The sequence below is a fragment of the Melanerpes formicivorus genome, unplaced genomic scaffold (genome assembly GCF_026170545.1).
Source record: "Melanerpes formicivorus ecotype bairdi unplaced genomic scaffold, bMelFor1.0.p_v2 SCAF_29, whole genome shotgun sequence".
In the NCBI taxonomy this organism is placed as follows: Eukaryota; Metazoa; Chordata; class Aves; order Piciformes; family Picidae; genus Melanerpes; species Melanerpes formicivorus.
The window spans coordinates 7,388,894-7,401,977 of NW_027142381.1; the positions used below are offsets into that span (position 1 = coordinate 7,388,894).

At 55.3% G+C, this 13,084-nt stretch overlaps 1 protein-coding gene across 1 annotated transcript; it reads right to left on the reverse strand.

Moving 5' to 3' along the window:
- Positions 1-1,959: 1,959 nt before the first annotated feature.
- Positions 1,960-12,677, reverse strand: TBX2 (T-box transcription factor 2). Its single transcript, XM_068154830.1, has 7 exons — positions 11,584-12,677; positions 10,676-10,943; positions 7,857-8,003; positions 6,578-6,654; positions 6,309-6,478; positions 4,349-4,962; positions 1,960-3,408 (listed from the first exon to the last, which is right to left on the reverse strand). Exons 1-7 carry the CDS (start codon positions 11,946-11,948, stop codon positions 2,956-2,958), a joined length of 2,094 nt encoding a protein of 697 aa, XP_068010931.1. The 5' UTR covers positions 11,949-12,677; the 3' UTR covers positions 1,960-2,955.
- Positions 12,678-13,084: the final 407 nt, after the last annotated feature.

Sequence of the window (13,084 nt, forward strand, 5' to 3'; positions counted from 1 at the left end):
TGTCCCTGTCCCACCAGTATAGCAGTGCCTGGCATGAGTCTCCTCCGGCAGCACCATCACCTCCCTGCTGTGTTTACCCCAACCAGTGCAGCCTAAACCCACGCCCAGGGGAGCACCCTCCCAGCACACACTGTGCCCCACTCGCTAAAAATAAAGCCCATTAAATTGTTGCTCACCCTGAGTGATGTTTATTCTGAAATAATCCTGCCTGCCTAATTTTAGTAACTACGTTTCCCTCCTCCTGCTTATGCTGTTCCCACCCTGCCGGTCCCCTCCACCGCCGGAAACAGCCCTGCTCCCCGTGGTGAGGCCCAGCAGCAACTTTCCCGCCATTGGGGAACCCGGGTCTCAGACGCTGCCATAACAGGATGGGATGCGGGAGGGTCCGCAGCCCCTTCCCTGCCTGCAGCCCTCGCCCGGTAGCGCCGTGGGGAGGGCGGTTCGGGGAAGCCGAGGAGGAGCGGCAATCGCTCATGACCCGCCCCGTCGGGGCTGGGTGGCGGCAGTTGCGCGGCAGCACCAGCAGAGGGCACCCTGCGTCCGGTGCTCCGTCGGTGTGCCCAAAGGGGCCGCGCCCCCGCCCCCGCTCCACAACCGGGCTCGTAAATCAGACCCGGCACGGGTGAAGGGTAATTGGTGAGGAAAAGAGCTCTTTGCGTCCTCCTCCGCCGCGCCCCGCAACGCCCCGAGCGGCTCTGGCCCTGGGCATGGGGGAGATACGGGGGACCCCCCACAACCCCCGCCCCCGAGAAGCCCCATCCACGACGGTACTGATCACTCCTTCATTGCCGGTGCAGGTGTCAGCAGTGTACCTCAATCTCCGCCATACCTGAGTGTGTTCTGTCCCAGTCGGTACCAGTGCGCATCCCCGTAGCGTGGCGGGACAGTCCCGGCGTTCTCAGCTCACCCCTTCCCCATCCCCGACGGTGCCCCGAGTGCCAGTGTGGGCAGCGCAGCCCCATCCCCTCCGGAACCCTTGTACCTGAGAGTCTACCGTCCCCGCCGGCACGGACGTGCATCCCTGGGGCGGTTCTGCAACTCCCTCAGGACGGTGCGGACAGACCCGCACCTGTAGAGGAACCCTCCGCGGAGGATCCCACCCTCCCCCGCCACACCCCTGCGCGCCTGCGGACATCTCCGCGCCCCACCCCACGCACCTGCCGTGTGTCACTCGGGACGAAGGGGCGGTTTGTGAGGCCAGCGAATGCCCCTGAAGGCAGAACCCCCCAGAGGAGCAGAGCCGGTGGAGGTTCCCTGTCCACGGGAACCCCGCGGAACGCTCCGCGGGGCGGGTGGCCGCGCACCTCGGGACTTTCTGCTCTTTCCCCGCCACCCGATCGCGCACCCTTCGCACGCCGGAGAGGGGGATGCGCACCTGCGAAGGAGCGGCGGCCCCGAGAGGGAGGGGAGGGCAGCGAGAACGAAAGAGGCAGGAGCCAGCAGGACTGCTCCGAGTAGGTATTATTTTTTTTATTGAAAGATGTGAGAATTCATCAAAACTGAACAAACAGATACCCGAGTAACCAGCACGTTGCAAATCATCTCTCTCTCTCTCTTTGTCTTTAATTATTATTATTTTAAAACAAATATAGAGCACAGTCTTGTGATATTTAAATTTATTATAATTTTTTTGTTCTTTTTTTATTCTTTTTTTTTAATTATTATTTTTTTTATTATTCTTTTTTTTTTTCCTTTCTTTTTTTTTTTTTTTAATTATTATTATTTTATTTTATTCATTGTTCTGGAGTGAAAAATAAAAACCTGAGGTTTATTCCTGCATTCTCTGTACCCCGCCCTGTAGAGATATTTTTTTTTAAGTGATGGTTGGGATTTGGTTTTGGGTTGTTTTGTTGTTGTTTTTTTTTCCCCCTTGAGAAAAATTAAAAATAGAGCTGTTAAATGAGTGAAATTCTTACTTTCAATGACTTTCCCCCCCCCAAAAAAAAAAAAACAACCATATTGTTTTCTTGCTGGCACATGATTGTCCTAGACAACAGGCGGGGGGATAAACAAGATTGTAAAACACAGTCAAAGCAAACCGATTTCTCCTTCAAATCACAAAGAGCTAAATAGTTTTCATTTACAATATATATATATGTTCATGTAAAATGGGGGAGGGGGGAAGGGGGGGGAACCAAAAAACAAACTAAAACAAAACAAAAAACCAACAAAAGAAAAAAAAAAAGAAACAAACCAACAAAACCTTAAATGCGAGGAGTTAAACTCTAAATATTATGTACACACCAATGTACAACTCTGAATAAATTAATACCAATTTGCATATTCTGGGATCCTTAATAGCTTATTTACACAAATTACCATTTAGTTCATAAATATCTGCCCAGGTACCCGCGGGGCTCCCCCCGCCGTACCGGCTCTGCGCAGCGGCAGCTGCCGAGGCCGTTTCATTCCCGTGTTTCATTCCTTGTTCCTTTCTCTCTCTTTTCATCTTTTTAGGTTTTTTTTTTTCCTTTGTTAATTATATTTTCTTCCCCCCCTCCCCACCCCCACCCACTTGCACAAGTGAGGTTTTGGCCCCGCTCGCCTCGCTGGGGTTTGGGGCTAAGGGGTTTGGGGCTGCCCTGTCCATCGGGTCTCTCCTTGCCAGCTCTTTGCCCCCCCTTCTCTCCAGAGCTGCCCAGTGCTCCCCTCCTAAAGCTGCCTACTCCCCAGAGCAAGGGAGCAGAGGGGCCAGGAGGACTCGGCTGCTGCGCTGGAATTGGGAGGGATCCGCTCCCAGCCCCATAGCTGAGGGGGGGGTGGGCAAGCTCTGTGCTCCCGCCTCTCGCTCCTGGCTCTGGGGCGGTGGGTCCAGCGGGGCTCCATCCCTCTGTTCCAGCCCCCCTGCTCCCCATCCGCACCCACCCCTCTCTCCTCAATAAATATTTATACTGTGCTGTACAAAATACCAGTGCTTCTCGCCCCGCCGGGAGGGCTCACTGCCCGGCCCCTCCGTCACTTGGGGGACTCCCTGCCCGGTGACAGCTCCCGCTGGCTCTCCAGCCCGCTCACCAGTCTCTGGATGTTCTGCAGTTCATTGAGGGACTCCTTCAGGGAGCCCTTTGGGGATGCAGCAGGACGCTGGCTGCCCCCCTTATGCAAGGGCACCTCGGGGAGGGGGCTGGATTCCCGGCTACTGCCAGCCTTGGAGCCCTCGGAGCCGGGGTTGAGGCTGGTGGGCAGGCCGGTGGTCAGCAGGTTGGTGCTGGGTGGGATGGTGACCGGGAGCTGGTAGGGGCTGAAGCGCAGTCGGGGACGGCTGCTGCTCAGGAAGGGGTTGCGGGAGAGTGGCCCTGCTGCTGCTGCTGCTGCGCTGGTGGCTGGCATGGCCGAGGCAGCCGCTGCCGCCGCCGCCATGTAGGTGTAGGGGTAGGGGAAGAGTCCGCCGAATGTGGGCATCGGGATTCCCTGTGGAGAGAGAGAGAGAGAGAGAGAGAGGGGGGTGAGAGCTGTGCCAGTGCTCCACTGCAACCTCCTTCCTACCTGCCCCCCCCAGGCTGTGTTCCCCCTAGAAAGCCAAGGCAAGACTCCAACACCCCGGTGTTGTGCTGAAAACACTGCAAGGGGATATCCCTGCGGGACAGGCTGAGGGAGGGGGTACAGCTGGGGAGCCCCATGTACTCTGCATCTACCCAAACTGGTGTCACTGGGCACAAAGCCCTTGCTGAGACCTGCCCAGAGGTACAGTGCTGCGGGGCTTTGCCCTGTCTCTGCTTGTGTGGGCTGCAGGTCCCTGTCTGTGAAGCATCACAGACCTTTAACCACGTTAAAACACATTGCTAAGTAGGATCAATAAATTAGGGGAGTTCAAAGACATCTTGATGAGGTTCATCATAGAAGCTGGGAAAGGCAACACACGGGTAGGAGTTGTGGGAGCCATTTTGGGGCTAGTAGGGGATTGGGGGATGGGGGTGCTGCTGGATGGGAACAGTCAGGTCAGGCAGGGCCACGGCTCCTGACTCTGCGTGTGGGGGATCCATATCAGCTGCAGACAAATCAAGATTCCTCTTCAAATCAGCCCTGAGGACAATGTTCAAAGTATCTCCCACATCCTGCCTGTGCCTCACCAGGCAGCACATCAGGGGTCGAGAGGAGTGTCACCTCCTTGTCTCCACATACCGCAGGGCATATGGGAGAGGCTGAAAGCACCAACAGCTCCTGACCCTGCAAGAGCTCTACTGGGGCCACCCTGTGTGTCCTGACACTGAGGGTGATGCCAGGTGGGCCTGTCCTGTGCCCTTGAAGCGCTCTGCTCATTCGGGAAGCTTTGGAGAAGGACACAGAAAGGAAAACCCAGGGCCTGGCAGGACAGTAGGGATGGAGATTTGGGGTGAGAGCTGGGGCTTACCTGAGAGGCCAGCATGTGCTGGGAGAGGTGGAAAGGGAAGGGAGCAGCTGTCCCTGCTGCACCTGGTGCAGATGAGAGGGCTCCATTCTCCAGGCTGCCCCCACCAGTCACCGAGGCCAGCAAGTGTCCCATGCCCATGGCAGAGAAGGCGCCGGGGGCCATGGCGAACTGTCCCGGGTGGATGAAGAGGGGCTGCCCGGCACCCAGGGGGCTGAAGAACTGCTGCCCATGGAGGCCAGAGAGTGCCAGGCTCTGCAGGTGCCCAGCACTCAGGTGAGGGGGGCTGTCCGTGTGCACCATCAGCGGGGCAAAGGCCTCCTTGCCCAGCCCACTGCCCTCTATGTCCTTCTTGCCAGAGTCCTGCTCTTTCCTCCGTCCTTCCACTTTGTCCTTCTCCAGGCCCCGTGCGCCAAACAGGCCTTCCCCGGGACCCTCCCGGGGGGACACACCATCCTTGACCTTCTCTGGGCTGTGTCTGTCCTTGCTCCTCTCCTCTGGGCACCGGGGGCTGCTGTGGGGCGTCACATCCTCCCCACCAGGGCTGGCCACCGCCACTGGCCGCTCCTCAGGCACCTTCTCCACCTCCGCATCGCTGTCGGGCCCTGGCTTCTCCTCTGCAAGGGGATGGAGGGGCAGAAGGTCAGAGCAGAAGCACCCAGGGGAGGCAAGGAGTGGGTCAGAGCCCTGGCGCGAGGGAGAGACTGCGGCGGCAAAGTCCCGATTGTTATTAATGGGAGAAACTCATTTCGGGGGCAGAAATAGGCCCTCGCGCCGCGGTGGCTCTGGGGAAAGGGGATTAACAACAGCAGCCCTGTTGCTCTGCCAAACAGGAAAAATATGTTTGATGGAGGACCAAAAGAAAAGGAAAAAAAAAAAAATCTATTACAGCATTGCTCCTCTCGTTAGCTGCAAACTCAAAGCGGGCTGCGGAGCGGGGGACAAAGGGAGCGCGGGTGGGTGGACAGCGCTGGAGGAAATGGTTCTGTATATATTTAATTACATGGAGCTGATCAAGAGCATGCTGTGGATTTATTCCAAATGTGCAGGTTAAAGAGGCAGTTTTAAGGCAAGAAGAATGGTACCATCTTTCCTAAGAGGGGATTTAATTAAAAAAGAAATAAAAACACCAAAAAAAACCCAACCAAAACCCCAACCCAACAAACCAAACCAAACCAAACCCCCACTGAGCTCTCAGAGGAGGAAAGAGGATGAGAGGTGAAAGGACGGTGAGGGTGAGGGGACCACAGCCTCTGCCCCACCAGCTCCCACTAAACGAAAAAAACATTTTGGTGCGGGTTAGGTGAAGCTCTGCAGGCTGGGGCAAATATTCAGGGAAGCCTTTGAAAGAGGAGAGGGGTGTAATAAACCCTCCCACCAACCCGGGGAAGGGGGGCATGGAGGGGGGGGGGGGAGGTTTGTAGTTTTGATGAAGGGGTTTGATGAAGGGTTTTGATGAAGGTTTGCAGGGAATCAGGCTGGTGGAAAGTTTAAAGAGCAGATTGATAGCGCGGCAAGACAAAACCCAGCATCTAAAGATTGCAATGTGGGAACTGCTGGCTTATTTTCATTTACTAGCTTGAAGCCCTGGAGTTACAACATTTCCCCCCCCCCCCCCCCCCCATTTTCAAATGTATTAATTTGTTTTGTTTTGTTATTCTTTTTTTCCCAGGGCAGTGTGAAAGGCAGGGCACACACCAGCAAGGAGCCAGGCAAATGCATCTTGCACACAGTCTGCCTTGCCATTTCTTCTTGTTTACACTAGTACATAAACAGGAAAACGCTGCAAACCCTGAGCACCATTTACATTTGCTCTCTCCTTGTCCCTTCAATCCTTGGGCTCCTTCGTGCCCATCCCCTTCATTTCTCCCTGGGTGGTTTGACTGTCTCCCCAAGTAATCGTTGCCCACTGGCCCCGAAGTAGCAGAAACCTGAAATTTGGGGAGTACAGCTCCACGTTTACCTCTGCTGCTGCCCTTGAGGCGCAGGGGGCTGGGGAGGGTGCCCACGGGTGAGTGGAGAGTGTCGCGCACGGCCGAGGGCTCACAGGAGGAGGCATCTGACTCTCCGCCGTCACGGTCGGGTTTGCAGGGCTCCTCGTACATCCGCAGCGACGGCAGCGAAAGCTGCTTCCTAGGGGACGAGAGGGGTAGCGTGGGGCAATGCCCGGCCCTCCGCAGAGCGGTGGCTGCGCAGGGGCGGAACGGGGGACACACTGCGGACACCCCTTACCTCTTCTCCCGCCGGCCATTGCCAGTGTCCCGAAAACCCTTGGCGAAAGGGTTGTTATCGATTTTCAGCTGGGTGATCTGGGGCACGGGGAGGAAATGAAGAAAGGAGGCAGCGTGAAACCCTGCCCGTGTGCCCGTGTCCCGTCTTATCCCCACCTCCCACCGCCGCCGTCGGGGAGCCCGGGCTGCGCTGCGCGGGCTGCGAAACGTGGCTCGGCCCCGCTTTAACACACCGCATGCTTTATTAAAAACGATGCTGAGGTTTGGGCTTGAATTATTAATAGAGTCTTAATGATAGGAAGTTATTTTTCACGGCCCCCCGGAGGGAAGATGGCGACTGAGCCGCCCGGCGCTGGTTAAAAGCTATTCTTATCCCCTCCCCGCCACGGGCTTCTGGGGCCGGCGACATTAGGGCGTTCAATAATGCATGGCTCTGAAATACGGCCCCTAGAGGGGCTCTGGAAAAAGGTCCTCCTGCCTGGCCCCGCTGCAACCCCCCTCCCGGCCGCCCCGGGGGCCGCAGCATCCCCCCCGGTCACTGCCGCCCGACGGGACCCACCGGCCACGGCTGCCCCACGCAGCTTGTGGTGGGTGAGCAGACAAAGTGCTCTTTAATCGATTGTGACTCTTCGTCATAAACTTTACGAGGGAAACAAGCCCACCAGGACCCTCAGACAGAGCTGTCAATTAGCATCAGCAGCCAGGGGTGGAGGTGGGGGGTCAGCTTTTGGGTTAAAACACACACACACACAATCTTTGGAGGGGGCTGGCAGAGGATTCTCACTCCCCACCAAGCTCTTCCGGCTCTGCTCCTCACAGGGTGACACTTGCTAAATCACGAAAGCAACTAAAATTAGCTTATCTGGCTCTATTTTTTTGGCTCCTCCTGAGCCCAGGGCACCTTCTCTGTGAGGCTGGCCAAGGCCACGGGGCCTGCAGCAAGGATTCCTACAGCCCAGGAAAGGTGCAACAAAGTCCAGGAGGGATTATGAATAGTAATAATAGTCATAGTAGATATGCAATAGCATTAACAGTACCAATAAGCGACAGCAACACCAATAAGAATAACAATTCAATAACAAAGGAAGGTGCCTCCTGCTCTGAGGGCTTTTAACCTTTCTCCTCTTGCTGGCTTTCAGCCACTCTCCCCCAAAATGTCCCCACATCCAAGCACAAATGAATCCTAGAGGGTAAGGGATGGGAGAGGGGAGTGAGGGGAGGGACACGGACAGGGAAGAAGGCAGGAGGGCACAGAGTGGGCAGGGGCCGCCTCGCCATACCTTGTCGTTCTGGTAAGCAGTGACAGCGATGAAGTCAGTCTCGGGGAACACGTAGGTGCGGAAGGTGCTGTAGGGCAGCTTGAGGATGTCGTTGGCCCGGACTATATGGAACCTGGGCTGGTACTTGTGCATGGAATTCAGGATGGTCTGGGTGGGCGAGAGAGAGAGCAGCGTGTGGCTGCCATCAGCCTCATGGTCCGTGCTACACATGCATCTAGCTACCTCCTTAAAACAAATAAATGAAAAAAAAAACCCCACCCTTTTCACCCCAAAACAACAACAAAAACCAAATTCAGAGTCAGGAAGGAACGCTGGTGGCTGCCAAAGAGGGAGATTTCTTTTTTACTCTTTCTTTCTTTCTTTTGTTTATGCCATTGCATGATCTGCCCCCGAATAAGGAGGTCAGGGGAAGGCAGGCTCAGCAGCATCGGGGCGGGTGTTAAGCATGGCAATAAAGCAGCAAAAAAAAAAAGAGTATCTCCCCGATTTATTACAACCCTGCCAATGCCAAGCGAGTTTTCCACATAGCTTTTCATATTTTCGTCTTTTTTTTTAGACACAAAAATCTCTGCCTCACTACCACGAAAAAAGAAAATAGAAATGTTAAGAAGCCTCTGCCTTAGTGTCAGGGACTACAGCCACTTATCCATGCCAGCCCCTGCCAGCTCCTGCGACCTAAAAGCAGCATTTCACCATGAGCCATGTTAAATTTATGTCTTGGAGCAACGCTGCAGAAGAAATAGACATTTTTTCCCCCCCCTCAACCAGGTGTCAGAAAGCCTCGCCAACACTCAAAGCCGTTTTCTACCCTTCTCTCTCTTCATTTTGGTCCTCTTCTGATAAAACAACACAAAAACCCCAACCTGAAATCAACGCGATTTGGCTGAGGAATTTTGGAAGCAGAGAGGAACCCCCCGAGCCGAGCCCCGAAGGTCTCTTCGAGCCCCTGCCCGCCCCCTCGGCCCCCCTCTCTGCCTGCACCGGCAACATTTTCCTGCCCGATAGCGATTAAATAATTCCCCAACCTGCTGTGGTTGGGCTGAAACGCAGTATTCACCGCTCGGAATTTGTAAGAGGAACGGCGAAAACTTGAGTAATTATTGCCGAATAACGTGGGCCAAATGGCCAAATAATTATCACTTCATTTCGTTTTAGAAGGCAATAAAAAAAAAATCCCCCCCTTTTTTCTTTTTTTCCTAGCCCCAGCAATAATCACCTGCTGATGAGCTGTCGGATCGCTATTATATTGATATCATCTAGACGGGATTTAGCATGAAAATGGTGCAAAAAAATTCTCATTGAGGCGTGCAAATCTGCGTTCCCTTAAAAAAAAATACAAAATCATCCCTCTCTGAGCAGATGGGCACTGGCTAAACCCTCAGCTCCCAGATTTAACACAGTCCGGATTTTGGACAACGACAGAAATCTTTAATTGAAGGAGGCAAACCGTTAAAACCCCGCTTTGTCCAACTCGTTTTTCTCCGGTGTCACGAAAATGCTATTTTTTTCCCCCCCCCAGCCTCCCTCTCTATCGATTTACCTTGCTGTCTATAAATAGCTTTTGCAATGTATTATTTAACAAAGACGCTGCTCCCTACCTCAAGAGCGAAATAAAAACAAGAATTAAAAAGTGAGAGAAAACTTGGGTGGGGAGGTTCTGAGCCGCTCCTCTCCCACCTGAGCACCGCGTCCCGCAGCTCCGGAGTGCGAGCTTGATTCTGATCCCTGCCGCAGCACCAAAGCTGGAACACCAAGTTTTCCTTTATCGCCCTAAATACTTGTCCAGAGACTGGAGGCAGCTGCCTTGTGCTCTGTGGGATTTTATTCCCCTAATGCCTCCCCCCCGCCAATCCATGCACTCACGCAGGATCACTCCTCTCTAATTTTGACCCTGATTGATGCAAATTACCAAGACGCTTCAGTTTCTTCCCTTTTTTCCCCTCTCTCTCTCTCTTTTTCTTATTTTTACTTTGCTTGCTTGGGCTGTTAGTCTTTTGGTAGGTTGGTTGTTTTCTTTCTTTTGTTCTTAGGGTCGGGGGTGAGGGGTTGCTTTATTTTTTGTTTTCTTTCGTTGTTAGGTTTTGGCTTTATTTTTGAGGTTTGTTTTGGTTTTACCTCCTTCAAGGTGCAGATATTGATCAAGAGGGAAAGAAATAAAGGCTTTCAGGAGCTGCCTGGTGCGGAGACGCAGCTGACAATGATCTCTGATCACGGAAATCCAACGCAGGTGCTGCTTCCCCCGCAGCACCGTTCCCCCCCAGCACGGCCCAGCCTGGCCCGGCTCGACTCGGCCTGGCAGAGACAACTCGGGCTGCACCTGCCCGGCCGCCGCCCCATCGCTGCCACTCACGGCACAGCCTTGGCCCCGCACATGGTCACAATCCCTCCCAAATCCCGCTCCTCGCAGAGCCCCCGAGGGACAAGGAGAGGAGGCAGGACAGGCCGCGGAGGCCGGAAGAATCGGGAATGAGGGAGTCGGGAGGACCCTGCGGCTGCTTGCGGCCCGTACCGCCCGTTTTTCCCGGGGCAAACCGTCCCCAAGACAGGGGGAACCCGCCCCTGGGAGCCTGGCAGCAGTAGGGGTCGTGGGGCAAGATGGGCTGAGAAGCTATCACAGGGCCCGGCGAGGCCCTGCCGTCTAGCACGGCCCCTGTGGATGCTGCTGCCCAGTAGAAACGCAGTTCAAATCCCGGGCAGAGCAGGAGCAGGCAACCCCCGGTAACCGAGCAATCCCGTCGCTTGCTCCGGGGGTCCCTGCTCGTTGTCTGAGGGGGGTCCCTGATCGGAAAGTCTCCTCTGTGCCCCGCAGCAGCACTTACAAAGCCATGTTTGTCCGAGATGTTGTTGGTGAGCTTGAGCTTGTGAAAGGCAACAGGTTTAGCCATCCACTGCTCGCCGGTGGCCGGGCTGTCCGGGTGGATATACATGCGCTTGGGCATCTCGGGGTCGGCCTTGCCGGCGACCATCCAGCGGGAATTGTGGAACTTGTACCGGCAATCGTCAGCCGCCACTATATCCATCAGCAAAATGTACTTGGCCTTCTTGTCCAGACCGCTCACCCGCACCTTGAACGGGGGGAACATCCTCCTGCGGGAGAGACCCAAAAGCCGGTACAGGGCTGTGCCCTACTGCCCGCCACCGATCCCCCGACGGCCGCTGCCCCACCGAGCCGCCCTACAGCTGCTCCATACCACCACCATCTTCTAGTTCAGCTTCGCGGAGGATTTCCAACCTTTCTCACGTCCTGCTGCTTCCCACCCCCTCTCTACTGCACCCGTCGTGGGCAGAAAGCAGGGGAAAAGATCAATATTTTTTTGAAATAAGGTGTGGGGAAACAAAAAACCATCCTGCATTTTCACCCCATTCCCCTGCCCTCCCCCGGGGCCGGGGACGCGAGCAGGGCCGGGGACGACCCCGGCCGTAGGGAAAGTTTTAGCAGGAGGGAAGAAAGCGGCGTAAACAAGATGCAGCCGGGGATTACGGGCGCTCACTTAGCGCGCACAAGTTTAATTTAGAATCGCGCTCGAAAAAGTAGTAATTGGGGGGGTGTAGGGGAAGGTCGGAGGAGGTGGGATAAATACCTCCGAAAAAATTCCAAAGATCTTAAGTCCCCGTGTTAATTCATCGGATTTGGGGAATCCCTGGGGAACCGGGATGAAACGGAGGGGCGAGGGACCCGCGCAGGTGCGTGGCGGACTCCGCGGGGTTGCTCCGAACCGGCTCTTACCTCCCAGATTTGGTGATCACCATCTCGGTGCCCAGCTTGTGAAACTGGTCCCAAAGCTCTTTGGCTTCTAGCGTGACTTTGGGGTCGTCTTCGACTTCTTCCTCGGGTTCCAGGCTCTTAAGGGAACGGAGGTGGGCGGCTTGGTGATGATGTCCCAGGGCCGAAACGTGCAGCCCGGCCTCGGCCGCCCCGGCCAGCCCGGGGTCCGGCATGGGCTTTGCCAGCGCCGCCGGAGGCAGAGCCAGAGCGGGGAAAAATGAAGGTTGGGCGGCTGCGAGGAAAGCGGACATGGGGAAGTCAGCCGGCCGGGGTGCGTGGAAGGGGTGGTAAGCCATGGCAGTCCCTGGGAAGGCTGGATCTCTCATCGGTGCATCCACAAATCCAGGAGAAAAGGAGGGATTCCCTTTATAAAGATATGTACGTGTGTGTGTTTTGTTGTTTTATTATTATTTTTTTTTTCTCTTCAGCAAAATCGCTCGAACCTCTGGAAGAGGAAGGAAAATCAACAACACACACCAAGGGAACAAAAAAAAGAAAAAAAAAAAAAGCAAAAGCAAGCACACACACACAAAAAGCCGAAAAACAGCGGAACTAGATCTGGAAAAAAAAAATAAAAAGAAGAAGAAGAATTTGAAAAAAAGAAGAGGCAGTTCCCGGCTCCTGGGACTCCCGGTCTGCGGAGGGGAGAGTAGGTCCTTATTTTTTGTTGTTGTTGTTGTTGCAGCGAAGGGAGAGAGCGAGCGAAGGGAGAGAGTCCTCCCGGTAAAGTCCTTCCCAACACTAAAATAGAAACAAAAGCCGGCGCGGGGCTGCGCGGAGCTGCGCGGAAAGGCGCGGAGCGGCGGGGCCCTCACACCCCCGCGGGTCCTGGCTGCTCCCCGGCCCGGCTGCGCGCTCCGCGGACGCTTCTGGGGTGCGGGCTGCTCATGGCTAAAGGAGCCGGAGTGGAAACGGTTGGATCTTGTCCTGATCTCTGTAAAACTGTGACTATCTCACATGTCCTTCCTGCTCTGATCCGCCCGCTAATGAGCCAAGCCCCCTTGATTGCTGATTTTACGCGTTTCAGACCAATTGTGGATCTGCATAGGCGTGGTTTTGACAGCTCCGGCCAAAGCTCCGGGGCGCGGGGAGGGGTGGGGGTGAGGGGGGGGTGGGGGGGCGGGAGAGGAGGGAGGGAGAAGGGAAGAAGGAAAAAAAAAAAAAAGGGGGAAAAAAAATAAAGAAGAAGGTGTCGGAAGCATCGGCAGTAAGAAAACATGTCAACAGAATAAAATATTAACCAATGACAGAGAAAAGTGCTCGAAATCCCACCCCCGGCTCCTTTCCGCATACCGGGTCAGCCCTGCCTGCGCCGCGGCCGCCGCCGGTGCGGGGACAGCGCGGAGCCACCTCGGTGGAGCGGAGAGAGGCGGCCAGGCCCGCCCGGACTGGAGCTTCGCAGAGGGGGGGGGGGTGGGCAAAGGGCCCCCGCCGGTCTCTGCGGGGGCGGCGGTACGGGGAA